The sequence below is a fragment of the Mesoplodon bidens genome (assembly GCF_964165515.1).
Source record: "Mesoplodon bidens genome assembly, chromosome: 1".
NCBI classification, from domain to species: domain Eukaryota; kingdom Metazoa; phylum Chordata; class Mammalia; order Artiodactyla; family Ziphiidae; genus Mesoplodon; species Mesoplodon bidens.
Window position 1 is genome coordinate 170,457,969 of NC_138176.1, and position 25,696 is coordinate 170,483,664.

At 52.6% G+C, this 25,696-nt stretch overlaps 1 protein-coding gene across 1 annotated transcript in view; it reads right to left on the reverse strand.

The window, feature by feature from the left end:
* Positions 1-25,696, reverse strand: part of LOC308628990 (cadherin-23-like) — a gene marked incomplete at its 5' end in the record, with an annotated part of 201,076 nt that overhangs the window by 51,292 nt on the left and 124,088 nt on the right. Inside the window, 2 exons of the mRNA XM_081256434.1 lie at positions 13,544-13,622; positions 22,442-22,570. Coding sequence (XP_081112560.1) covers positions 13,544-13,622; positions 22,442-22,570 — 208 coding nt within the window. The remainder of the gene's footprint in view (positions 1-13,543; positions 13,623-22,441; positions 22,571-25,696) is intronic.

The following is a 25,696-nucleotide window of genomic DNA, read 5'->3' on the forward strand; positions in this document are numbered from 1 at the left end:
CAGGAAAAAAGAGATTGGAATGTTCCAGCCACAAGCCAATGAATGCTGGCAGCCACCAGCCGCTGGAGGAGGCAAGGGGTAGATTCTCTACTGGAACCTCCAGAAGGAACCAGCCTGGCTGACACCTTGACTTTAGCCCTGTGGAACTAAATCTCTTTGGACTCTGGCCTCCAGAATCATAAGAGAAAACATATCTGTTGTTTTAAGCCCTTAAGCTTGTGGTAGTTTGTTACTGAAGCCATAGGAAACAAACATAAATGCTGTAAGAAAGGAGAGAGGGCTCAAGCTCTGTCCCAGTTCCTCATCCTGGAAGGCCTGACTCCAAGGAGGGTCTGTCCCGGATTCCTATAGGAACCCCACAGCCTCACAGAAGGCCCCTTTCTCTGAGCTTCCTAAGCATACTTGAATTCTTGGAACCACAGGTGCCCTAAAAGGAACAACCAACACTCCATAGCTTGACCCGTAAGACCATTCAAATCACCTTCCACCTTCCTCCTCTACAGCCCAGTGGGCTTGTCTGCTGCCTTTCAGACATCTCATGAATAGTCCTTCCTCAAAGGCTTTGCTCCAGTTGGTCCCACCTGCTTGGGATGCCCTCCTCCCCACCTAACCCACCCACCCTTCAGTCTCAATAATACTGCCTTGTGGGCTCTAGTCCTCCCTCATTTCCAAGGTGGTATCATTTACACGATTCTATCCAACAGAGGGCTGGTGTTTCCTGAGTTCTTGCCTGGTGTTGGGCGCTGTTCTGAGCACTTTACATGTATCAATACAACTCTCAGAACCCCCGGGAGCTCCATCGTCCTTCCCGTTGTACAGATAAGGAAAGGTTCAGGTCAAGTTACTCCGATGTCAGGACTGCCCAATCTTTAGTCATTTGGATGCCACCCTCCCAACTTTTTCCATATGTGTATGCAACTCCTATTATTATTATTTTCTATTTTTCTTTCATTTGATTCCGTTTCTCCCTTAAATAATCATTCTAAAAGAATCTATCTAAGCATCTCACAAATGGAGAACCAGTTCATTGGCCATAAATAGTCATTGTAAAATAGAGAAAATGAGCGTACGTGGTGAGATTTCAGCTGCATCAGCTTGGCATCTGAAGGCTCCAGCCTGCTCTCCTTCTGTTAAGTAGGGAGATGAGCCAAGTGGTAGAGAGGTGTTAAAGATGTGAGTACCCAACTGGACTTTCTCCTGGACAGCACTGACAGAAATAGAAATTCTAAAAGAGAATTGAGAAGGGAATAGCCCTCTCACTGTGCAATGTGATGTTATTTCACGCCCCACCCGCGTGTCACTTAAAATCATCTCTGGGGAATCAGCGGTCAGTTGGGGTGAAGCTGCTGCCCTCGCCCCAGCCCCAGCCCCAGCCCCCAACGCTCTCAGCCTTCTCTGATCTCCCAGAGGACTTGCTGACAAGCATGAGTCCCTCAGCAAATCCTGTAAGGATGGACAAGCAACTATTCATACGTTTACCTCCCCAGCAAATCCTTAAGCTTCTCACAGAATGGTTTTCCATTTCCAATGTCCATTCTGGATCCTGTCTCCTTAAGACCACCAAGAAGGGAGGCTGGCTCGCCAAGACCTCCTCACTAAGCATCTGCTGAGTCATGAAGCTGTAACTCTTCTGTCCCTACAAACTTCTAAAGGACCGACAGCACCCCAGGACCTCAAGTCGTCCTTTCCAAAGTGCTCCCTAAGTCCCAACTAAATGGCTCTCTGGACATTTAAGACTCCGACCATCATTAAGAAGAAAAATCAGTCACTGGCTCCTTTAAAATAACCCTTGCTATGCTGGACATTGTTGTGAAGCGCCCTTCAGCTTCTGCTTTCACTGATGTGGTCCTTCAGAGTGGGGCATCTTCCTGCACTGGCAGCAGGAGGGGGCGGGAGGGGCAGTGAGCTAGAAAACAGAGGCAGCCTGACTCCACCCCACTGCCCCCCACAAAAGAGATGTCTTCTGAAGGCGCTGGAATGGAGCACAGCCCAGCAGAAGGAAAATGTGAGCAATAAATTCCTTCTGTGTCAGAATGTTTGTTCACTTCAATCAATGTCTGGAAATATCTGCCCTGAAATCTCTGTTTCCAGGATATTGGTCAAATATTTGAATGGGGCAGCCAGTTAATTGACTCAGGAGGAGCACCTGACAGAGAGGCAGAGGGAGGGCTGCAGGGGCACAGGAAGACAGCCAAACCCACAGGTAGATCCAGTGACTCCCAGACCCCGGCAGTCCCATCAGGTGCTCAGGGCAGGGGGAAGGGGAGGGGAGGCCAGGGGCACTGGAGGAGTGTGGGCTCTAGAGCCAACCTGCTCTTCCTCCCACCAGCCATGTGACTTTGGGCAGCTGGGCCTCAGTTTCTTCATCTGTAAAACGGGCTGACAATAATAGTACTTACCTCATGGGGTTAGTAGGAGAATTTAAATAGTTGATGCAGAAGCATTTAGATCTAGTCCTAGGCATCCACAAAGTGTTTGCTACTATTACTATGTTATTGTGACCCCTTACTCTGGCATTCAAAGCTCTCCCAATGTGAGTCTCATGTTGGAAGAGGGTGTTAGGGCTGGATAGGAGGTCCCCTAAATGTGTGTTCACACCCTGCCCTGTGACTGGTGACGCCCCCTTCCTTATGGTCTCTCTAAATCATCCCTCAAGGACTGCCTTTCCCAAAGACAAACCCTTTCGTGACCTCCTGGAGCATTTGTTATACATGCCATGCTTCAGGCTTGTATGATGAATTACTTGTGCAGCTGGGTTCTCCCTAGGGCCAATACTGGACCTATCTGGTGAACTCGTGGGTGGGCCTCCACAGTGTCTGATATGTGGGCTAAAAGAAAGGTCCCTTCCCTTTCCTTTCCTATTTTAAATTGCTTTAAAACATGGGTTCTGTAGGAGAGATGGGGGTATGGAGGCTGTCACGGTATCCTCATGGCTCTGTCTGGGCCCCACCAAGAGGAGAACTGAAGGCTGGAGTAGGAGGAGTTGTTTATATGGTGGGGGGTCATGGAGTACAGAGGGGCCCAGCAGGGATGCTGTGGGGTCTGAGTGCAGCTGCAGGTAGGGGAGAGGAGCAGCCCCTGTCTCTGCCCACAATCCACTTTGGCTCCAGGGTCATGGAGTGTCCGGGGCATGCGGGGCCATTCCAGCGGCTACGGAGGGTGTTGACAGCAGCGGCCCAGGTGAGTTACCCTCTTGGCTTTGTGCAAGGGACACCCACAAGGGATCAGGGGCAAAAGACAAGGTCAGTTAGACAGCACATGGGAACCGCCTCCCTCCCTGGCCATAGGGGACTCTGCAATGCTTGGGGATCTTACCAAGAGCTGTAGTCTTAGGTTTTCGCAGGCAGAGAGGAGAGGCAAGAGCCAGCGACATTTGCCTTTCTAGGGACTCCATTACCACCTGCGTGCTGAGGAACCCTAGTATCTTTTGCATGCGCTTGTCATCAACCAGACGATAATGTTTTGGATAAACTCTATTAACATTCCCACTGTACAGATGAGGAGACTGAGGCACAGATAGTACAAGTAGCCTGCTCCAGGTCAGCTGAGACCTGAGTCAGGCTGGCTGTGAGAAGGGCCTGTGACTAAGAGTTTTCCCACTCTCTCTGCAGGGTGCCTGGCTCACAGCAGGCACACAATAAATGCTGATGACATGGAGATGCTGACAGGAACGTAGGTGCAGATGTCAACATTTTTGTTCCGCCAGGAAGTCATGAATCAGAGCCACGTGGGGGCGGGATGTGGCTGATGGGCTGAGCCACTAGAACTCCATCTGCTTCACGCACCCTCTCTGTAGGGCACCCCAGGGTGTCTCCCTCCTGTGGCCCCCACCCCATCCTCTTCTCCTCCTTCCTGTTTTGGCTACGCAGAGCCCAGAGAGGCGAGGGAACAGCAGTGTGAGGCTGTGGGTGACTTCAGGCTTAATATCTTTGTAACCATATTGCAAAAGGGCATGCCTAAGACGGTGCCTTACACTTAATCTTTCTCTTTTATTGCTTTTTCTCTTGTATGATTTAACCTTGCACCAGGTATCAAGCTAGATAAATAAAAACTTTTATTTCAGATTAGCCCCGGCTGGGGGCTGCCTTGAAAGCTGAGCAGTCATCCGGGGAGTCAGATGAAAAAGGGAGCTGGGAATCTGAGCTGCTTAGAGGGGCTCATTGCAGGTTCAAAGCTCCCCAAAGATATTTGAGAGCTTTTCTGAGGTGGGAGGACGAGATTCCCTCCCAAGCCCACAGCCTGGGGAGGCTGAGGTAGGCGGCTGACGTCCCCCTTGTCCAGCCTTCCTGACTCCCCTTCCTAAGTGGCCCCTCACCCCAGTTACCTTCTCCTCATGCTGGTATTTCCTTCCCAATACTTAACATGGCCAGGAGACACTGCCTTTGCTGATGTTTAGTTATCTCTTCCTCACTAGAATGTGAGCTCTGTGGGTACAGTGACAGCGACTTTCCCTTCACGGTTGGTCCCCGGGGTCTGGCATGGAGCCTGGCACACAGTAGGCACTGAATTAATATCCACTGGTTAACTGAATGAATGAATGAATGAATCCTAGGATTCCAGTCCAGCACGCAGACCAGCTGGTTGACACGAATCACTTGGTTTCCCAGGCAGAATAGTAAAAGATAGCAAAAAGAATGTGGGTTTTGGAAGCACGAAGGTCTGGGTTTGAATCCTGTGTCCCCCACTTATGTGCTGTGGGACCCTAAGCACGTCTTGTGAGCTCTGTGGGTCTAGTTTCCTTATCTGTAAAATGGCTCTGGCCAGCCGTCTACTGGGGTTAGGGTGAGGGTGAGAGAGGATGTATGTAGCCCAAGGCAAACTCTCCCACAAGTTCAGAGAGAGATATACAAGATGTTAGAGCAGCATGGCTGGTAATAACAAAAATCAGTGTATATACCATTCGACAAGAAAATGGATGACCTGTGATAGTTTCACATGATGAAGTAATACAGAGTAATGAAAATGAACAAAAAATATCCACATCAAAAAAAAATATGGATGGATCTTGGATATATCATATTGAAGAGAAAACACAAGTCCCAGGAGACCGTGTATGATACTTTTTAAATAAAGTTCAAAGGTAACTAAGTGCAAGCAATATGCAATGTGACAAAATATTTTTTAAAAGCAGAGGAATGAAAAAATGCAAGATTGAAAGAGACAGCTATGGGATGGGGAGGCAAGGGATGGACTGGAGGAGGAACACAGGTATGTGAGGTATGCATGATGGTTTAGCTCTTGGGTTGGTTGGTGGGTTCACGGGTGTCCACAATATTATTAAAAATTAATAATGAAACCAAGGTGGACCAGTGCTGACTGTGAGCCAAGGACGATGTCTAAAGCAGTTCTGTGTGCCTGAAGTGTGCCAAGATAAAGAAAGAGAATGCAAAACAAATGCCAGCTAATTTCACAACCCTCCAAGGATCTCAAGCCCTAGCAGTTCAATAAAAAGCAGTTATTTAGCGATGAGGAAAAACTAGAAATGAGCCAAATTTTTAAAAAGACAAATATCTGTTGACCTGGGGAAATCAGACTAGAACTTCCCACCAAAGCAACCACTAGGCATGAAGTAGAATGAGCCCCAGCCCCCGAAAGCAGCCTCCAGCCACGACTGGTCTGCCAGACTCCAGGCCTGGAGAGAAGTGGGTTCTGAGCTGAGTTGAGGGCCATCCCCTGCCCAGCTGTGGAGGTGGAATCGAGGTGCTGCTTGGGCCTAAGTGGGAGGTCCTGGGCATGCTCCCACAGTACATGGGGCCCACAGGAGGCTCTATAGTGTCCTGAGCAAGGGTCAGAGACTCCTGCCCATGAGGAGGGTGTGGGAAAGAGGAGAAGCAGAAAGGGAGGGTCTCAGACCATGGCGGTGAAACCTCTTCAAAGTCCACTGACCAATTTGATTCATGGGAAAGAAGCAAGGGGCAAGGCACAGCTACTGACAAAGAGCATGCAGGGCCTCAGTAAAGGAGAGAAGAACAAAGACTCAGGTTTATCACAAAGGTGGGGCACAGAAGAGTGTGGGTAGCAGGAGCGAAGATACCCCTGAAGAGAGTAGGGAGAAGGATCAGGGAGAATGAAGTGCGGGCTCTCCCGTGGTTCATCAGGAGGAATTTAGTGTTAGTGTGACCTATTGTTGTTGTTTTGGTATGTGGTGGGAGAGAACTGGAAATAATATATGTTTAATCAAATTTTTAAAAAGTCAGAGGCACTGTGCCTAAATATTGTTGAAAGAAGAGAGCCATGGGATGCAAACTGGATAAACCTTGGATGGCACATTCATTCCAGCTCTCAAGAGAATGCCTATCAACTACCAGTGGCTGATGGAGGTTTGGAGGCCCATTCAGGCTCAGTGGGAAAGTGTGCTGCGATGAATTAGCGATGTCTGCCTTGGTATGGGATGGGGGAGATCTGGTACACGTGCTGACACGGGTCTAGTGTGGTAGTCATAGGTGTAAGCAGGTCAGCTTTCCTTATGAATATGTCCCTTTCTGCCTAGGCTACCACCAGGACCCCAGAAACCTAGACTTAGAGGTTAGAAGCTTCTTTGTCTCCCCCTTTTCCTGCACCATCTATTTTCACTATATCACCTTGCCGACTTCCCTCCTGTACATCTTCACAACAACCCCCAGTCCTCCCCTAGACTGATGCAGTAACCTGTTAGCAGATCACCCTCATTGCAGTGCTTCCTGTTCTGATCATCCAGAACTCCTATGAGATAAATCCTCTGATGACCCTCCCACCCCCAGCCATGCTCAAGCACCCATGTCTTTTGCCTTGTATGCCCTCCACCAACTGGCCCCACCACTTGTCTCTGATCTGCCCTGACTCCTCCCTGGCTCCCTCTTGGTTCCATCCGTTCCCCACTGTGCCTGGCCAGATGCCCTGAGGTTTCTGGGGCTTCCAGGCACCCACTGTGTACTCCAAGCCAGGGGCTTTGGTGTGCAATTCAGACTTCCAAAGCAGATCTGCTTTTCCTGAGTTTTTACTTCTTGGGGGGAGAAACATGCCAAGCAGCTTAATCACAAGGGCTTTGAAGTGATTCAAATGATGGTCTCCTGTGATAGCTGTCTCCCACCAGGCCATGGCCAGGGGCCCGATTTAGTTATTGGCATACGTGGGCGTGTGGGCTTGGGCAAGTCTGACTGCTTATTCTTCCTCTCTCTACACACACACACACACACACACACACACACACCCTTTCATTTCAAAGCGCTCAATGTATTTTCAAGGAACTGCCGCACTTGGTAGCATTGCAAGTGAAATCCAGCGAGGGGCGAGTGAGTGCTTTGTCCTTCACTAACCAACCTGGGCAAGTCCGCCAGTGTGACCCAGTGGTGAGGCCACTGCCTTCCAAGCTGGGACTGAGGGCTTTCAGCCCTGATACTGCGCACCTATTCTTCATTCTAGGTCAGTGTTTCTCAACCTGAGTTTCATTACCGCATGTCCCTCCAACCTCCCTAGCCATTTGAGACATTTTTCCTAACTGCTCCCCCAAGCTGCATGAAATTTTAATACCACAGATATAGCATATGTATATCTGTGCCTTATACATAAAAGAAGTAAGATATTTTTTACCTCTCAGAATAAATTTTTGCCCCCTTGGGGGTGATATTATCTTGCTGATGACACGTGCTCTTCTAGACCAGAGCTTCTCAAAGGGTGGTCCCCAGACCAGCCACATCAGCATCACCTGGGCCCCACCCCTGGAGTTTCTAATTCAGGTTAAGGGTGGGGTAAAAATTTTTTCATGACTAATATAGTTCCCAGGTGAAGCTGATCTGGAGACAACACTTGGAGAACCAGTGTCATCATGCAAATTGGCTATATTCTGAAACCCAAGAGACTTGGGTTCAAATCCCGGCTCTTCTGCTTTGTAGCTGTGACCCTTGGTCAGTCTATAAAAGTCCCTGAGTCTTGCTCTACATGCCTATAAAGTGGAGTAATAATGTCTCCCTCATACACTACTGTGAGGGGTAAACGCGTCCAGGCAGTGCCTGGCACACAGCAGGCACCCAACAAATGGGGTTCCCCTCCCCTCACCCTGGGGGATATTGCAGAACTGCAGGAGACCCAGGGAAGCAGGGCTCAGATAGGGAAAGGGATGATGAGAGAGGTTAGGCCCCTTCAGTCTGGAAAGTGGTGTCTGGGCGGAGATGGCGCTGTAATGCAGAAAGTGGTGGAAAGTGCTAGCTTGGGCTCCTTCACCAAATCCTCACACCCCAGGGTGGTGAGGGCCTTCGGGTACTGGAGAAGGGTTTGTTTAGTGTCAATTACAGGAAGCAGAGAGTAAAATGACAGAATTCATCAGTCCAGTATTTATGGAAAATGAAAATGCCTCCCCGTTTACCTGCTTGCTTCCACCTGCCCTCCTCCAACCCACTGTGAGCTTCGCATAATGCAACCCCGACCACGTCCCTCCCCTGCTGACCTGGCTCCCCGCTGCCCTCAGGACCAGGGCCTGGCGTTCTCCTGGGCTGGGCATTCACACCCTGCGTGGCTGGCCCTGCCTCCCCCTGTGGCCTCCTCTCCCACGGCCTCCCTCACGTGCTGAGCTCAGCCACGCTCAATTACTGCAGCGCCAAGATCGGGCTGCACGCTCTGGGATCTTGGTACTCACTGTTCCTCTGCCTGCAACAGACCCTCCCTCCACACTTCCCGGCTGGTTCCTGCTCATCAGTCAGGGCTGGCTTAGACGATCTCTCCTGGTTGAGCCTCTCCTCCCAGTGATGGCTGGGGAGGCGCCCCCCTCCCACGGATTCTTTCTCACTTTTTATGATGGATATTTTTGAATATACACAAAAGTAGAAAGAACAGTCTAGTGGAGCCCCCATGGAGCCATTGTTCCATGTTAACAATTATCAGCACAGCCCCTGCTGGTCTCCACAGTGTTCCACCAAGGCATTGCAGCCTGTCCCCCTGACTGCCTGCAGGTTCCTGAGGCTGAGACAGTGATTCGGGCCCCACCAGCTCTCAGGACATTCGCATAGAGAAGACCCTCAATCCACTGTGGGTGGATAGTAGGAGTCTCCATTTGTTGAGGACTTACTACAAATTCAGGTGCTCTGCTAAGTGCATACGCGTCTTAGCTCACGGAATCCTCATAGCATCCCTGTGAGACATGGGTTATTATTACCTCCACTTTACAGACTGGAAAACGGACACTCAGAAGGTTACATAGCTGGTCGGTGGTAGAAGGCAAGCCAAGGCCGTCTACCTCTGCACTAGAGCTGCTCATTGAAATAGAATGCGAGCCACATGTGCTATTTGAAAATTTCTAGTAGCCACATTAAATGAAAAAATAAATAGGTAAAGTTAATTTTAATAGTATGTTATCTTTAACCCAGTACATTGAGTATACCATTTCAACATGTCATCAATGTAAGACATTACTGAGATATTTGACAATCTGTTTTTCATACTAAGTCTTCAAAATCCTGTGTGTTATCTTTACAGCACAGCTCAAATCAGACTGGCCACATTTCAAGTGCTCCAGTGCCACACGGGCAACCGTATTGGCCAGCACAGCTAGCAGTCACCACCCTGGACACGGCCCTAAAGCTTGCACTCTCAACCACTTACTTCTCTATACTTAAATGAATTAAGGAGCAAGTGAGTGACTAGGAGTCCCAAGGACCTCTGGTCTTGATCTTTCTTTGACAATAATGCTTAATATTTTATGGCCCTTTAGAGTCTCTCTGGCATCATCTCATCTGCCACAGGAGTTATTATCTCCATTCCATGAATGAGGATTATGGGGTTAAGAGGGCCAAACGCCTTGGCTGGATACCCTGCGGCAGGTGGAGGTGCTGGGCCTCAAACGGACAATTCTGGACTCCAAGTCCAGCGCTCTGCAGGGCAGCTGCCCCTTGAAGCAGGACTACCTCCATCTGGTAGAGGAGGGTGTCTGCTCAGACCAGGCTGGGCTGGCCACTGGGGATAGGAGCCCGCAGAGCTCCAGAGGTCAGGCCCTGGAGGAAGTGATGCCCTTGGTGAGTGGCAGGGCAGGCACAGGCTGAGGGAGCGATGGGGCCCGTGCCAGGTTCTCTCTGGGCAAAAACCTTGTCCTTCTTTGGTCGTAGTTTGGCCATAAGAGGCTGAGAACAAATTGATGGCAATGGAGCCATAACTTACCTCTGAAGGCCTCTTTGTTCTTGGCAAAACAGAGGGCTCATTAGTAATGGGGAAAGCACTGGTGTGCGGACATAAATCCCCCCAGCTGCAGGGATGATAAACAGCCCGGAGGGGACAGGGCCTCAGGGAGCTGGGCAGGTTAAACTTGTGCCATGGATCACTGTGGGCTCAGACCTGTGTCCGAGGCAGACCACCTGCCCAGGCTCTGGAGGTACCTGGGGACTTGGTCACCCACAGTGCCCTCAGGACTCGCACCCAGCTCCAGGAGCCCCTGAGGCCCTCAGTTCTTTCTTTCTAATGAAAATGGTTCCAGAGCACCTGGGCTGGAGCAGGCTCCCACACTGGGCCCTCAGGGCCAGCGTTGGGCAGTCAGCATGAAGGGGCCCGGGCAGGGCATCCCTTCTTCTCGCTTCAAGCCAAACAGGCATCGGCCAAGCCACCTGGGAGAGGGCTGCGACTTAACACCCCTGGAGAGGCAGGTGTGTGAGGCCAGGCCCTCGGTAGACAATGTTCTTTGCAGCAGTGGCTACGCTGGCCGGCTGGGGGAAGTAGAGAAGAGGCCAAACCCTAGCCTCTGTCCACCTGTCCCCCTGGGGACTGTGCCCTCCTGCCTGCCTGCCTGCTTGGGCTTGGGCTGAGGCTGGCTCACAGGGAGTCCACACCGGCCCAGGCCTGGGGAGAAGGGCAGGCAGGGGAGCCAGGTGCTCAGGATGGCAAGGGAAGAAAGAGGACTGCCCTTTCCTCAAGCTGTCTGAAAAGGATTTGGGTGCGGTTGGGTGGCGACAAATACCCATGACCATGAAGACCATCGTGGCCACCCTGCCAAGTGCTATCTCGCCGAGGATGGCAGACATTTGCCGCAGTGCTGCCCCCTCCATTTCCACACCCATGGCAGACTCTACCAACTGAATACCGCACTGAGCCTGCTTGGCTTCCTGGTCCTCTTCGGGCAGCCATTACCGATCAATCAAAGTTGGCAGGTAAGAGAAAACCCATTTGTCATCCTTTCTAAAAGCCCTCAAGGCACATCTGTGCGGGCAACGGGAATCCTATAAAACTATGCTAAGTGCTCCAGGCCTTCCAGAACTTTCTGCCTCCCGCCCCCACCTTCACACACATCCCCCGGGTCTCCCTTCGTGTCCTGTTGTTTGCACTTGGGAACCTGGCCCAGGAGAGCTGCCTCTGGAGACCTCACAGGATGCTGCCGCAGGCAATCGCCCCCAGACTCTAAGCTTCAGAGCCCGGCCCAGGTACCAAAGCAGCTCTGCCCTTCAGCCTCCTGCTCCAGAGGAAAGGGGTGACCGGGGCCATCTTTGAAGGTTAGAGAGGACCCGAGGGTCTGGGGCTGGTGGCCTGGCACCCAGGACGGACCTGAAATGGACCAATGCCCTGGAGGATGGCCTCCCAGTGTCACTGCAGGCATTATTTCCAGTCTGGCCATGACCTCAGGCCAGCTCCTGGCTCCCTGCTCCCCACCCCCATCTAGGAGTATGTCTGGAAGCAGCCCAGAGACAATAAGATGAGGAGACAACCCCTTACCCAGCCAGGTATCCCGCTCATGCTGCCACCTCATACTAGGCCCCCAACTCCATCACCCTTGGGGCTCACCGGTGTTCCCTCAGATCTCCAGCACAAGCCCCTTGTCACTGGGAGGCACTTGCTTTGCTTCCCAATTTGACAAACTCATGAAGGATACCAGCATCAGCATGGGCCTCCCTTCTCCTCTGCTCACCAGGAGAGGGCCCGCTAATTCCCAGGAGGACTCTGCCTTCCTTCCTAGGACTTCCTTTTCCATATCCTGGCCTAAGGACCACCTGCCTCTGGAGCACTGGGAGAAAGGAGCTTTCCTGGATTGCACCCCAGTCTTACAGAATGAGAATCTTCATGCCTGCCAAGGACTCTGCATTTTTGGTAGGAGCCCCAGGTGATTCTTGGGCATACTGGAATTTGAATACCCATTACTCTAGAGTGGTGTTCATTCATTCATTCTACAAGTACATATTGGGCTTTACTCTTGTTGAGTCCTGTCCTGGGCATCAGAATGGGGAGGAAATGGGGTGCGGGGAGCAGATGCCCAAACCCGCACTGCTGTTACTGACCACATGAGCTGGTCTGACATTCGCTCTGGGTCCTGGGGTCCCCTGGGCCTAGAAGCACAATAATAGTTATGCTAGAAGCTGTAGGTCACAGGAAGCCCATAATGCCCTGATTTCCTGCATTCCAAGGATGTGAGGGGTCTCCCTCACACCAGCTAACCCTCAACACCTGGAAGGTATTATTAGATGCTAGCAGTGATAATAATAACAGCTAACACTTATAAAGTACTTTACATACATTAATTAAGCTCTTTACATATAGTAAGTCTTCTGACTTTTGAACCACCTAAGGTTATTGCTCCCATTTTATGGATGAGAAACTGAGGTATGGAGATCCACCCCAGGCAGGATGCTCAAGAGACTCCATCCATGTTCTTGATCACTACACATTGGTGCCTTTTGAGCTTTAGGGAGAAAATGCCCCCAAAATGCCACTCTCTATTCTTGGCAGTGTGGTAGGGAGGGGCAATGGGGTGGACACTGGCCTGGTGGCCTGCCATCCTCCTGGCCATCAGTCTGGCCTGCCCAGATGCACCAGGCTGACCGTTCACTCACCAGCAGGTTGGGCAGGGAGGCCACGTGTGGGGTGGGGGTGGGAGAACAGGGACAGGTCTGGAGTGTGTGAGTGAGCAGTTTCTCCTGGACCTCTCACCAGCCACCTTGCTCTAAAGCCACCTAGTCCCAAGACAGCCAAGGAGCTGCTGCTTTGTTAGTCTTTGGGTGGGGACGTGGGGTGAGGGGTCCCATCAACCAGAACCCCCTTTGCATTCAGTCATTATTCTGTTCACCCAAGAGACTGGGTGGGAAAGGAGGCCTTATGTGCCTCCCTGCAACATTCCAGACGAGACGTGACTTTCTAACGGTCAGAAATGTAAAAGGAGCATGAAATCAGCCAAAGTTGCAGCTGTATTAGTTCTAAAGTGATGTAACAGCTGCCATCTCTTCATCAAGTGAGTAAAGAAAAACAAAGAAAATCCCAGAGCACTGGTTAAGAGTCACCAATGACCTGGGCTCAGAGCCCCAAAGTGCACAGAAGCCAGAGACCTCGGACAGCGGCGCACACTCCTGCCTTCCAACACCACCCAGCAGCCCCACGCACCTAAGCCTCCGTTCCAAGATCCTTTTCCCCTCCCCTGCTCCTGCCTCCTTTAGCCGGTCAGTTCCCTGCCTGGGTCCTTTGGCCGAGGTTGTCCCTGGGGGCAGGTCCCTTCATGCCACTGTCCCACATGGCCACAGATCTCTCCACAGTCCTGCAGAGCCTGACACTCCTAATGTGGCTCTTCTTGGGTCGGGGTGGGGGACCAGGGCAGCCCAGGCCTTACCTGAGATGATGGTGTAGCCAATCCCCCGGGGACGTCCTTTATCCTGGTCGATGGCAGTGATAACACGCACCGTCGTTCCCTGGGTGGGAAGGAGAAAGGACTTGAGTTTGGTCACCCAGCCCCCAGCCTGCTGTTCTTCTTTGTAGCTGTCCTGGCACCCACAGCTTCCTTCCCCATGGGGACTTCCTGGCCAGCCTAGGAAGTAGGTACCGAGTACACAGGCCATCATCCCTGGGACATACACTGAGGCCCCCAGGCAAACACCTCCATGTCCACTGGAGAGGCCCAATCTTGCTGATGTTCTTGCTCCCCCTTCCCCTCCCCATCTCCCCTCATTCGGATAAACCACCCAGGGAAGTAGAGCTGATGGAGGAGCATCCAGCAGGAGGACAAGAGGTCTGGTCTCTATCTCGAACACACATCAATGCTGTGTGACCTCAGGAAGTTTGCTGCACCCCTCTGGTCTGTTTTTCCCCACCTTAATATGAATAACAACAACTCAGTTTTCACTAAGGCCTGAGTAAAGGAGAAGATCATGAATCAACTACTCTGTGAATGAAAGCATCATAAATCCTGAAAATGAGAATCTCCAGGGATGACTGTGACAACCATGGAGGCCACCATGGTCCTCTGAACCATGCTCCACCCAGCACTACAACGGGCAGCTCCTGCCTCACATGGCTCTGCCCCACACCCCATTCATTCTCCCTGCAGCACTGGGGGAGAAGGGGCTAGGGGCTGGGACTCCCACAATGGGGATTCAGGGACCCCTGCTTTTGGGGAGCACACAATATGCACAGACACTGCTATACAGATATGAGATTGCTTAGATGCATAAATGTACCCCAGAGTGTACAAGTCCACCTGGAGGAAAGGGTTATACAGATGGTGACATTTAGGATGGGTCATGAAGAGCAAGTAGGAGTTTGCCAGAGAGAGAAAACAAAAGGAAGGTGCTCCAGGCAAAAGACATAACACCGGGGGGCTTCCCTAGTGGCGCAGCGGTTAAGAATCCGCCTGCCAATGCAGGGGACACGGGTTCGAGCCCTGGTTCAGGAAGATACCACATGCCGCAGAGCAACTAAGCCTGTGTGCCACAACTACTGAAGCCCGCGTGCCTAGAGCCCATGCTCTGCAACAAGAAAAGCCACCGCAATGAGAAGCCCGTGCACCACAAAGAAGAGTAGCCTCCGCTCGCCACAACTAGAGAAAGACAATGCACAGCAACGAAGACCCAACGCAGCGAAAAATTAATTAATTAAAAAAAAAAAAAAGACACAGCACCGGCAGGGGTTTGGAGGCATAAGACTCACTAGGATGGACTTGAGGATATGGGGAGGGGGAAGGGTAAGCTGTGACAAAGTGAGAGAGTGGCATGGACATATATACACTACCAAACGTAAGGTAGATAGCTAGTGGGAAGCAGCCGCATAGCACAGGGAGATCAGCTCGGTGCTTTGTGACCCCCTGGAGGGGTAGGATAGGGAGGGTGGGAGGGAGACGCAAAAGGGAGGGGATATGGGAACATATGTATATGTATAACTGATTAAATTTGTTATAAAGCAAAAAAATAAAAATAAAAAATAAAGAAAAATTAAAAAAAAAAGACTCACTAGGAAGAGATGCTGGCATATAATGGGCACACTCAAATATCAACTGACTGGCCAATTGATTGAATAAATGAACGTACAAATGATTGGATCCCAACTTCGCCACCACCACCACCGCTTACTGAGTTGCCCCTCCCTCAGGGCAATGTTCACTTTGCTCTCCAGGTCCTATCACACCAGCCATGCCTGCCTGAGATTCTGGCCCAGGCTGCAGTTCCCCTGACTGATGGAGAGCAGGACAGCCTTGTCCCCAACCCCTAGAGAGATATCAACCCTGGCATTTGCATGTCTAATGAAGGTCTCTTGTGGCATTGCTGCCTCTCACATATTCACCGTTCATCAGCTGGAGACTGAAGCCTGCAGGCTGCACCCTCCACCCCCACCTGAGCACCTTCTCCTGTGGGAAGAGGCTAGTTCCTGACATGCAGGCCTCTGGCCCAGAGGGAGTACCCTGGGGGCAAGGTGCCTCTGACTCCTCCTGGTCTCCCTGCCAGGACACAGGAGGGGCATCTGCCACCTCACCCTCCTGGGGCAGTGCTGTCCCTGCACAGCTGTCACTCCAGCCTCTCCTGAGCCCAGGTGTGCGGCAATCCTGAACGCCCCCAGGTTTGGCTGAGGGAAGGTGAGAATGTTGCAGGGGAAACGTCTCCAGCAGAGAAATGGACACAACGCAGAGGCGGAGGCCACATAGAAAGCAGGTCTGGCTCCTTCCTTTGCACTCCCCCCTCTTCCACCCCCCCCCAACAGCAGGAGCTCTAGCTAGATCCCATGGGGGAAACAGACTGATACAAAGTCAGAGAAAGATGCCATTAAAGACGCATCTCTCGAAGTGGGTTCTGAGGACCTGAGCTGTGTGAGAGAGCGTGAAGCACCTGTGCCGGCAGCAGAGGCCCTTCTCTAGAGCTCACCATGTGCCTGGAGCTGCTGCGAACTCTTTTTATGTATTAACTCATTTCACCCTCTCAACTACCCCAGGAGACAGGTCCATTTTACAGATGAGGAAACTGAGCACCATGAGTTAAGTGGCCTTTCCAAGGTCCCACCGCAAAGAGTGAATGGTGAAGCCAGGATTCAAGGTCAGGTACTTTGGCTCCAAAATGCTCTTGCCTGCCAGGAGATGCTGCTTCTGTAACAGGTTGTTATAATAATGATAACTGTCATTTATGAAAGTTTTGGCTATGAACCACGCACTAGTGTAAGCATTTTACATGTATTATTTCATGCCAAATATGGGAAAACATACATTCCCTGTCCCTCCCTTGGAGATGCACAATGGGCTTTAATGTGGTAAAGGCTCCCAGAAGTAGTAAAGTGGTAAAGAAATCTGTTAACCTTTGTTCTCCCCCGTTTTCTGAGCTGAAGATGGATTCTTTTTGTGTAACATCTTAACAGCCTCAGACCCAGGGGGTATGTGGGAGGTCATTTGGGAAGCACTGCATTTAGATCTGAAGGGTCTACACAAACGGCTCCCCCCATCACTCCAGGGGGCATCTTTTGGGGGTTATGCCTTTCCTGGTGTCACTCCTTACACAAGAGAGGCCTGGATTTGTCCCCAGACCTGAGAGTGCAGGACTCTGGTCTAAGGCTCCAGCTGCCAGGAAGGGCTTTCTCAACACAGGGTCAGCTCCCTCTTTTACAGCCCCATCCAATCTGGGCCTCACATGTGTTCCAGCATGAGGGTCCCCTGGCTGCCCCTGGCCTGCTGAGGGCAGGGACTGGCCTGCCAGGTCAGCTGGGCCCAGTGCCTACCAAAGCACCATTCCAGACAGTCGCTAAACAATAAACCTCAAGGGGCAGCTGCATGCTTGCAGGCGTACAACCAGGGCCTGGAGTGGTTAGTGAGCCTCGGGAGGACAGGAAGGGTGCCAGTGCTGGTGTGTGCAAAGAGGGGAGGTGGTGGTCAAGGAACCGTCAGTCCTCAGAGCCCTGTGAGAATCTCCCCATGGGTAGCCCTGCCCTTGGCGGCCTGGAGTCCTCCTGGGTGGGCAGGGCTCAGAGGGCCCAGCAGGAGAGCCAGGACCAGGGCCACACCTGAGCTTCCACGAAGAGAGCTCTAAAAGGCTCCTGACAAAGTTTGGGTTTTCATCTTTTTGGATAAATAAATCCATTTTTAATAAAGCCCTGAGCTTTTAATACAAGTGCAGCCACAAAGACTGGAAATGTTATGAGAAGGAATTAACAGGGAGGAATAGGGGCTCTTGGGAACCCACGGCTCTTGTTTCAGAGTCTCAGTGATTATATTTTCAATATACTGAAACTTATTTCCAAAGATGAGAGGATGGAGAAGTGCCCGCCCCAGGCCTGGGCCCCTCTACAGGGGTGCACTCTGCCTGGCAGGCTCTCCAGAGAGGTACCCCAGCTTGGGGTGCATCAGGGCATGGCCGGGAGAGCAGGTAGGTGGGCCCAGAGGGCTAGAGATGGAGCCCACCTGGCCACAGGGCTTCTTCCCTTCATGGGAACCCACACTGCAAGCAGGAGGCTTCCTGGGAAATGAGCCCCCCCCCCAACCCAGAGAGGCTAAAGGTGCACAGGCCTGCGGGGTCCCAACTCCTTATTGGGGGAAGATCAGTACAGCAAGGGGGTTAAGGGTGTGACTCTGTGGTCAGACTGTCTGGATCTGAATCCTTTGCGTGAGTTATTTAACTTCTCACTGCTTGGGTTTCCCCATCTATAAAGTGGGTATTACAACTGTCCCACACCTCAGCAAGTGATACATGTAAAGCACTTGGAACAGCACTGGGTGCACAGAAAATGCTATAAAAGTGACTGTCACTATTCACTGGAGCCTGGAACCGCCGTGCGCTTCTGATGAAAGCTAAGAGGCCTCATCCCAGACTATGCATGCATGTGATGCTCCAAACAATTCCAGCAAAATGCAGGTCCCTCAGGACCCCAGGTTAATAATCCCTACCCTGGAGGGAAGGTGGGAATTCTATAGAGAGAAGGTGGGAATTTCTGGGAATTCTATAGAGAGAAGAGCTAGGAGCTCACAGGGAGAGCTAGCATTAGTTGAGCACCTACTGTGTGCCAAGCACTGTGCCGGGCTCCCGTATAGGTTCCTTCATTTTTTTCTCACAACCTCTCACAGTGAGGGTACGTGTGGTGAGACTGCAGCTCAAGGGTTCAGGGATTGGCTTAAAGTCTCAAGGTGTGGTGAGGGGGTGAGTGAGGGTGCCAGGCAGGCCCAGCCTCTGAGGCTTGGTTACCAATAGGGAAGTCAGGGCAGAGCTGAGAGGAGCTGGGACTGCTCTAGAAGGAACATGACTCTCCCTTCTGTGGCTGCCTCCTTCCAAAGAAGCTGGCCAGGAGAGTGGCTGAAGCTGGAGCCTCAGGGGGCCCATCTACCTCTTTCTCTGCCCGCCCAGCACCACCCCCCTCCCCCATTTCCATGACAGGATTAAGGACTTGAAAGGATGACATGCAGTTTGCTTCAGGAGTGGGAGGCACCCTTGGGGGGAGGCAGCCGATGGGGGCCCGGAAGAGACTTCCGACAGGAGCTGCCACAGCAGATTCTGAGGCAGAAAATCCTATTTCTCAGTCCTTAATTCCAGTCAATTCCAGTCAAAGGGCTGATAGGCATCGGCTGGCAGTAATTTGTGCAGTTTATCCGCTCTTTTCACCTTCTATCGGTCCTTCACTGACGGGCAGGCCGACATGCTGTTGCTCGAGTGAGGAAATTAAAATTTGATGCAATAATCCCAAATAAGAAGGATTTTATTAGGTAATATATACACTTTAGATGGGGCGTGCTGACCTGATACACTGATAGAGGGAGGCGTACATGCTGGGAGCTGCAGATAAAAGGGGGGAGTGAGGGAGAGTGGGCGAGGGTCCGGATGGAGGCGCCAGGCCAGCAGAGGCAGGGCCGGGGATGGGGGACTCCTGGGTCCTCCGGCCTGGGGGACTGATCAGGCCATGGTGCTCCTCTACCCTGGCCTGGCCGGGAAAGTGCTGCATTAAATCAGGGCTCCACACTGTAAAGGGACATGGAGGGCCCGGATCAAGGCATGGAAACGGATTAGAAGCCTGGAAAAATCTGGCTTAGGGTGTATGGGAAGCTGTGCAAGGGACACGGTAAACTTTCAAGTCTGGAGGCAGGGAGGAAGGCCAGAGGTGTGTGGACACAGAGGCGATTCTGTGGGCGCTGGGAGAGTCCGAATCTCCCAACTTACTTCCTTGTCTGGCTTGTCCAAGCCTGGTCATGACCCAAGAGGCGGGACTCAGACCTGCTCCCTGGGAGCCCCCCAGACATTGGCTTTAGTGGCCTTGCGGGACCAAAGGGACAACCCTGGCAAGGCAAAGAGATATCCAGGTCCCTCATCCTGAGAAAGAACCATGTCAGATGCCAAGAAACTGAGCATAAGGAGGGCAGGAGCCAAGGGGAGCAAGGGCCCCGTTTGCCTGTTCTGAGGAGTCATCCTAGCAGGGGCCCGTGGAATCATCTGGAAAGTGTGGCTTAGCACAGGGCCCTGCACACAGCAGGGGCTTAATAAACATCTAGAGGATGAGTATAAGAATGAAAAATAGAATGGATGGCTGGACGAACTCAGAAATCTGCAGATCTGAAAGGAACACCTGTAGTAACAGCTAGATTTAGTATTACTCTGCTACGATACAGGGATGCCAGGAAAGACAAGACAAACTGAAGGTCTCAGAGGATACTCACACCAACACCCCTCTTGCTGACCACCGAGACTCTGAAATGAGGCTGAAGCTGGGACCCGCAGCCCAATCCAAACCCATAACCGCGGTGTTCTAACGTCTGCTAATGCTGGCACTGCTGGATGCGTCAATCTCTAAAACCCCCAGGCTAGGGAGGCACAGTTGAGACAGCTGTAGCCCTGGTTCCCCGAGGAGGAAGAGGTCTGGAAGTCGTGTGATTTGGCCAAGCAAGTGCATGGTAGCACAGCGACCTGCTCCAAGACCCCTGGCTGCCCAGCCACCATCATGTCCTCACTTCAATCGACAAGCTGGCTTTGCCCATATTACCTGCATTCAGCCCTGAGCACGATGCCCTGGGAGGCCTAAGACCAGGTCCCAAAGACTCAGCCACCTTGGTGACCAGGAGCCCCAAAGTAACCCACTTACACATCGGTGAACGTTACCGGTGTGGCTACAACTCAGTGGGAAGTCATGCGGCAAAAGGAGGGTGAACTCCAGCAGAGTTGAGGGGAGAGGGATGTCTATGCCTGGGCCTCATGAGGAGGAAGCCAGGAAAAAATTCCAAGAAAGGTCGTCAGTGAGCTGGGAACCAACAGATGGGTGACTTGGGGTTGGTGACCAGAGCAGGCACGAAGGGTGATGAGGATGACAGGATACTGAGTGGGCTGGTCTGACCAGGGCATCTGTTTGTTTGTTCATTCGTTCATTCATTCACTCATTCCAAAAACACTTCCTGAGCACCCATGGTGCGCTATGCTCACAGCAGACCCCATTCGTGCCGCAGTGGTCTTGCGGTCAAGCAGCCAAGGGTGAGTGAGCCATGCAGGAGCACTGAGCACTGAGAAGGGACGGCCAGGGGCTGGGGGCAGATGGAAGAGCCCACCTCGTCTGAAAGGTCAGGGATGAGAATATGAGTGCTTATTAGCAAAGAGGTTTTGGGGGAGGCAGCCTACAGTCTTGAAAGCCCAAGCTCCTGCTGTCCGTGGACCACCAAGAAAGAGACGGCTGGGGTGGGGACATTCAGATGTCTCCCTCTGCCCTCGAAGCAGCTTCAGACACCTGCAACAGGAGGCCAACTTGTTCGTCAGACCCTCCAGCCCACAAGCGGCCCCAAGAAGTGGATACCCCTCATACCTGGAGCCTGCAGTATGGTGCTTGGAGGAGGCCAATGGTCGGGACAGGTCATGGTCTCAAACTTGGGGGGCAGGCTTCCTGGTCTGTGGTGGTCCAGGAGCATGGCCTGCACTCCGGTCAGGGGAGCCTGCCTCTCACTTGTACCCAAATCTGCGAGCCTATGCAGACATGCAGGTGGGGCCCTGAACAGCCACACGTTCAGGTGTGTGTCCCCCTTTGCTCTCAAAGCCGTGTCTTTCCTCTAAGCACATTTAGTTCCCTCAGAAGGAGGGGCACAGTTTTCTTTCCACAGAGCTGCTCCCCAAGCTGTATGTCCAGGGGTTGTGTTTGCCCAGAGGAGCCACCTTTTTCCAATTCATCAGCCCACAGTGGGTGCTCTATTCTAGTCTGTACAAAAGCAGGGATGGCTACCGGACAAGGGATACCTAGTACTGCCTGCCTAGACCACAGTTGAGCAAAGTTGCCCACCCACAGCCCCTGCCCAGGGGCAGTGGCATGCTCTGTCTCTAAGACCCCCAGTCACAGCTGACGACCATGGCGGAAACATGGCCCACGGGCAGCCAATCTACAGGCTGGCTGGCGACCTCTGACCTTGTGACATGGCACAAAATCACACCATGGCCGGGCTTCCCTGGTGGTGCAGTGGCTAAGAATCCACCTGCCAATGCAGGGGACACGGGTTCGAGCCCTGGTCTGGGAAGATCCCACATGCCACGGAGCAACTAAGCCTGTGTGCCACAACTACTGAGTCTGCGCATCACAACTACTGAAGCCCACGCGCCTAGAGCCCGTGCTCCACAACAAGAGAAACCACCGTAATGAGATGCCCACGCACCACAACGAAGAGTAGCCCCTGCTCGCCACAACTAGAGAAAGCTCGCATGCAGCAACGAAGATCCAACGTAGCCAAAAAAAAAAGAATCAGACCATGGCCAATCAGGTGCCTCTCTTGAACACGTGGCCTTGGGAAACCCAAAGTCTGGAAAGTTAGAAGGGGCAGCCGGAGCTGTGAGTTCTCAGGGAAGAGCCAAGCCTAAGAAGGCCTGCGGGGCGGATGGCAGGTGGCCGCCATCTTGGGCAGTGATGGCTGGCTGAGAGAGGCAGATTGACTGACTGACCCGTGGGGGACATGGCTGAGCCCCACTGATGTTTTGGGGAGCCTGGCTGAGTCCAAATTCGTTCTCCAGCCCAGGCTGGATTTCCCACGGGCATCCCCGTCATCTCACGTGAATCTTTCTGAATTGCTGCCCTTCACTTGCACTAGCCAGTCCTTGCTCTTTGCCACTCAGAGCCCTCCAGGGATGAAGTGAGAGAACGAGGAGGTGGGGTGTGGTATAAGAGGGGATTGGGCTTTCACTGTGCTGGGACACCCATCACTGCCATGCATAGGGGTTTGGGGGAGTAACGCCAAGGAGCCCATCCCACCAAACAGGGCCCCCATCCCTATCAGAGGTGCAGAGGGAAGTCTCACAAGGGCCGGGGAGGGTCTTACCGGAGGAGAATGCTCATAGATGTTGGTGCTGTAGGGAAGGTTGATGAAGATGGGGTCCATGTCCTGGACGTCTGTGATGATGATGGCCAAGTTGGCCAGGGTGGACAGAGGCCTGGTCTTGTCTTGATCCTTAGAGGACAAAGAATACACAGCCTTAGGTTAAGTGATGTTGTGGACATGCACACACATGGACACACACACATGACACCCATGTTCACAAACACGTGTGCACGTACGTACACATGTATTCCCACACTCCCCCAGGGAAGGGCATTAGCACACGGAGCTCAGGAACTCTAAGAACCTTCAGTGATCTCTGACCTGTGCAGGAAAACACAAACAGGGTCCCCAAGGCCCAGTGGAAGGTGGCTTATCCACTGTCACAAAGAAGGCCTGGGGTAGAGCCACATCTCTGGCCCCCGGCCCAGCCTAGGCCTGACTGCCCCCAACATCTGGTGGGCAGGATGACTGGCTTGTGGTAAAGGGATGGTGCTGTCCTTAGCTCCTTCTCTGGATTCAGTCAGGGGCCACTGCCCCCTCCATGCCCACTTCCTGCCCCCTCTCATCCAAGGGCAGCAAAGGAATTGACTAGGATGCGGGTTCCTCAGAAGAAAGGCCCGTTGACCACAGAGGGGTCTACTCTGGAACCTGTATCCCTGCTCTACACGCTGGGTTTACTGGTCAAGCAACTTTTCCTTTAGAACCAGTAGGGGGAGCTCCAGGGCCTGTGACATTTGTGGGACTCTGGGAAGGAATCCTGAGAGGTCATGCAGGCCAGTGGCCAGGCAGACAATGTTTAAACCCTCCTAGCTGGAAATGTGGTCCTGTGAAAGCTCACCAAGAAAGGAAACCCAAAACCCATCTTCTATTACCCTAAACGTGATAAACTGCTTAAATAGCTGCTGCTACTGAATAACAACAGCCAACAAGAACAGAAACTACATGCTGAATAGATTATATACCAGGCACTGTACTATACACTTCATTTGCTTTTGTAGGTATTATGTGCCCAGTATTCAGATTTAACAGAGACTCAGAGAGGTTAAGTAACCTGCCCCGAGTCACACATCTGGTAAGTGTATAGCCAGGACTCAAACTCAGGTCCTTTTGACATAAAAACTTGCTCTGTCTTGATCTGGGACCCTAATATCAGCCCAGGTGCTAACTTGCTGGGTCACCTCGAATAAGCTCTCTCCCCTTTTGGAGTCTCAATTTCCTCTTCTGTGAGATGAAGGGACTCACTGGAATGACCTCTATGGACTCTAGGCCTTGTAAATTCTCTGGTTTGGGATTTGAGGAGTGACTGTCCTTGGGTTAGATCTCCCTTGGTCTGTCTGGGGTGATGTGAATGATGCAAGGCATTCCCCATGTTACAACAAGCCTAGTGCCTGCTCCTGCCCTCCAGAGACACAGCTGCTGAGCCTTTGAGGAGAAGGAAGGGCTGGTTGTCCTACGAGTCCTCAGGGGCAGCCAGGGAGAGGATGGAGGGGCTTTGGGGATGGGTCGTGGGTGCAGCAAGGGAGGGGAGAGTCTGAAGGCAGGGGGAGCTGGGCCCCTTGGACCACAGGGGAGACAGCCTCCCAGCCTCCAAGATGATGGAGCTCACAGTCCAGGCTTGAGGACCACCCATGGTGAGAGCTCTCAGCTAGGGACTGGAATGACCACTAGGCAGATAGGACCAGAGGGTGAAGCCTGGCAGGAAATCCTTTGACCTCTGGGGCCGGGGATGCCAGTGGTTCTGATTTGCCATTACCAGGCTTCTGTGGGCTGCTGGCTTTGTCCAGCGTGGCACCTGCCCTTCCTGTCCCACACCTGTGGCTGCAGCCCTGCTGCTGCCACGGATGCCCCCGTCCAGCCCACCCTGGACTCCATGGCTGGGGAAAGGGGATGGCAGTGGGCACATCTGGCTGAGCAGGCACCTGGCCAGGCTTCCAGCTGTCACTCTGGCACCTACAGCTTTCAGCAGCTTGCTCCCAGGGGAGTCCCACATTTCCCCACCCGCTACCCACCCAGTAGTGGCTGGGGACCCACACTGCTCCCTGCAATGCCACACAGGAGAAATCTCCTTGAGGAAATGCCCAGTGGCCAAGGGCACAGCGTCAGCCCTGAGAGGGACTTGTGCATCAGGTGGGGGAGCCATCAAGACCTAAGGGAGTTCTAGGGCCCCTCCTCTTCCACTGCTTCAGGGCCTGATCTCTGGAAGATTAATGGCAACTTAACTGCATTCACCATCCCAGCTTGAGCCTGGGCCTGGCCACCCAGATTCATGCCCGTGCCCAGCTCTGCTCTCTTCCCCACTGGCCCACAGGGACAATTTCATAGTGAGAAAGATAGCAAGCATCTGTGCATTTCTGGGTCCAGGTGTGTGCAAATGGAGAGTGGCGGGAGGAGCACCACCCCAAGTGGGTGTGCAAGGCACTGCGGGAGGGTGCAGGCGGGTCCAAAAAGTGGATTCTGGTCTTGCAAGTCCCCTTGATCCCAGAAGTCAGTTTTACAAATAGCAGCACACACATCCTCCCAGGCAACTAACACTTAAGCAGGGGAGAAGGAAAGAATGTGGGTGTCATCAGCAGTGGCCTCCCCAGGGGCCGCTGGACCAGGTACAAAGAAAAAGTTTGCATTTCCTGGTTTGGGGGGCCTCTCTGGATCTTGTCCAATCCTGGGGGAATGCCATCTTTCAAACTGGACCCTGGACCCAATCCAGTGTGTCTTCCCCTGGGCTCTGGGCTCGGTGACCTGCCAAGTGGAGCCCCCAGCGCTACTGGAAGCCCGCTTGAAGTGACATGGGGCCAGGTGGTGGATGCTGTGTGTCAGGCTAATGGGTCCTGGAGGGTCAAGAGGGACTCCTGTGATTTGTTTCACTGTTGACCTGAGCTTTGTAAACAGAAATCTAAGGGACAGCAGGCTGGCTCTCGCCCTGCTGCTGGCTGAATGCTCCAGGAGCAGGGAAGAGGGGCGTGCAGGGGAGGAACCCTACTGGGGGTGTGGCCTGCCTGGCCCCCAGGCCCTTGATAACAGCTGGCAACAGAGTCCAAGCAGCAGTGATGTTCTGGAGACTCAGAGACTCCTGACCATGGGGGTAGTGGACTAGGGGGTCAGACAACCTGGGTTTGGGTTCCTGCTGCCCACTACTTATCAGCTCGTGAGTCTCAACAGTGTCAGCTACAAAATGGGATAGTTATTGCTCTCCCACCTCCCTCTCCTGACTAACTCATCCTGGAATTCCCAGGACTCAGCACGGTGCTTGGTGCAGAG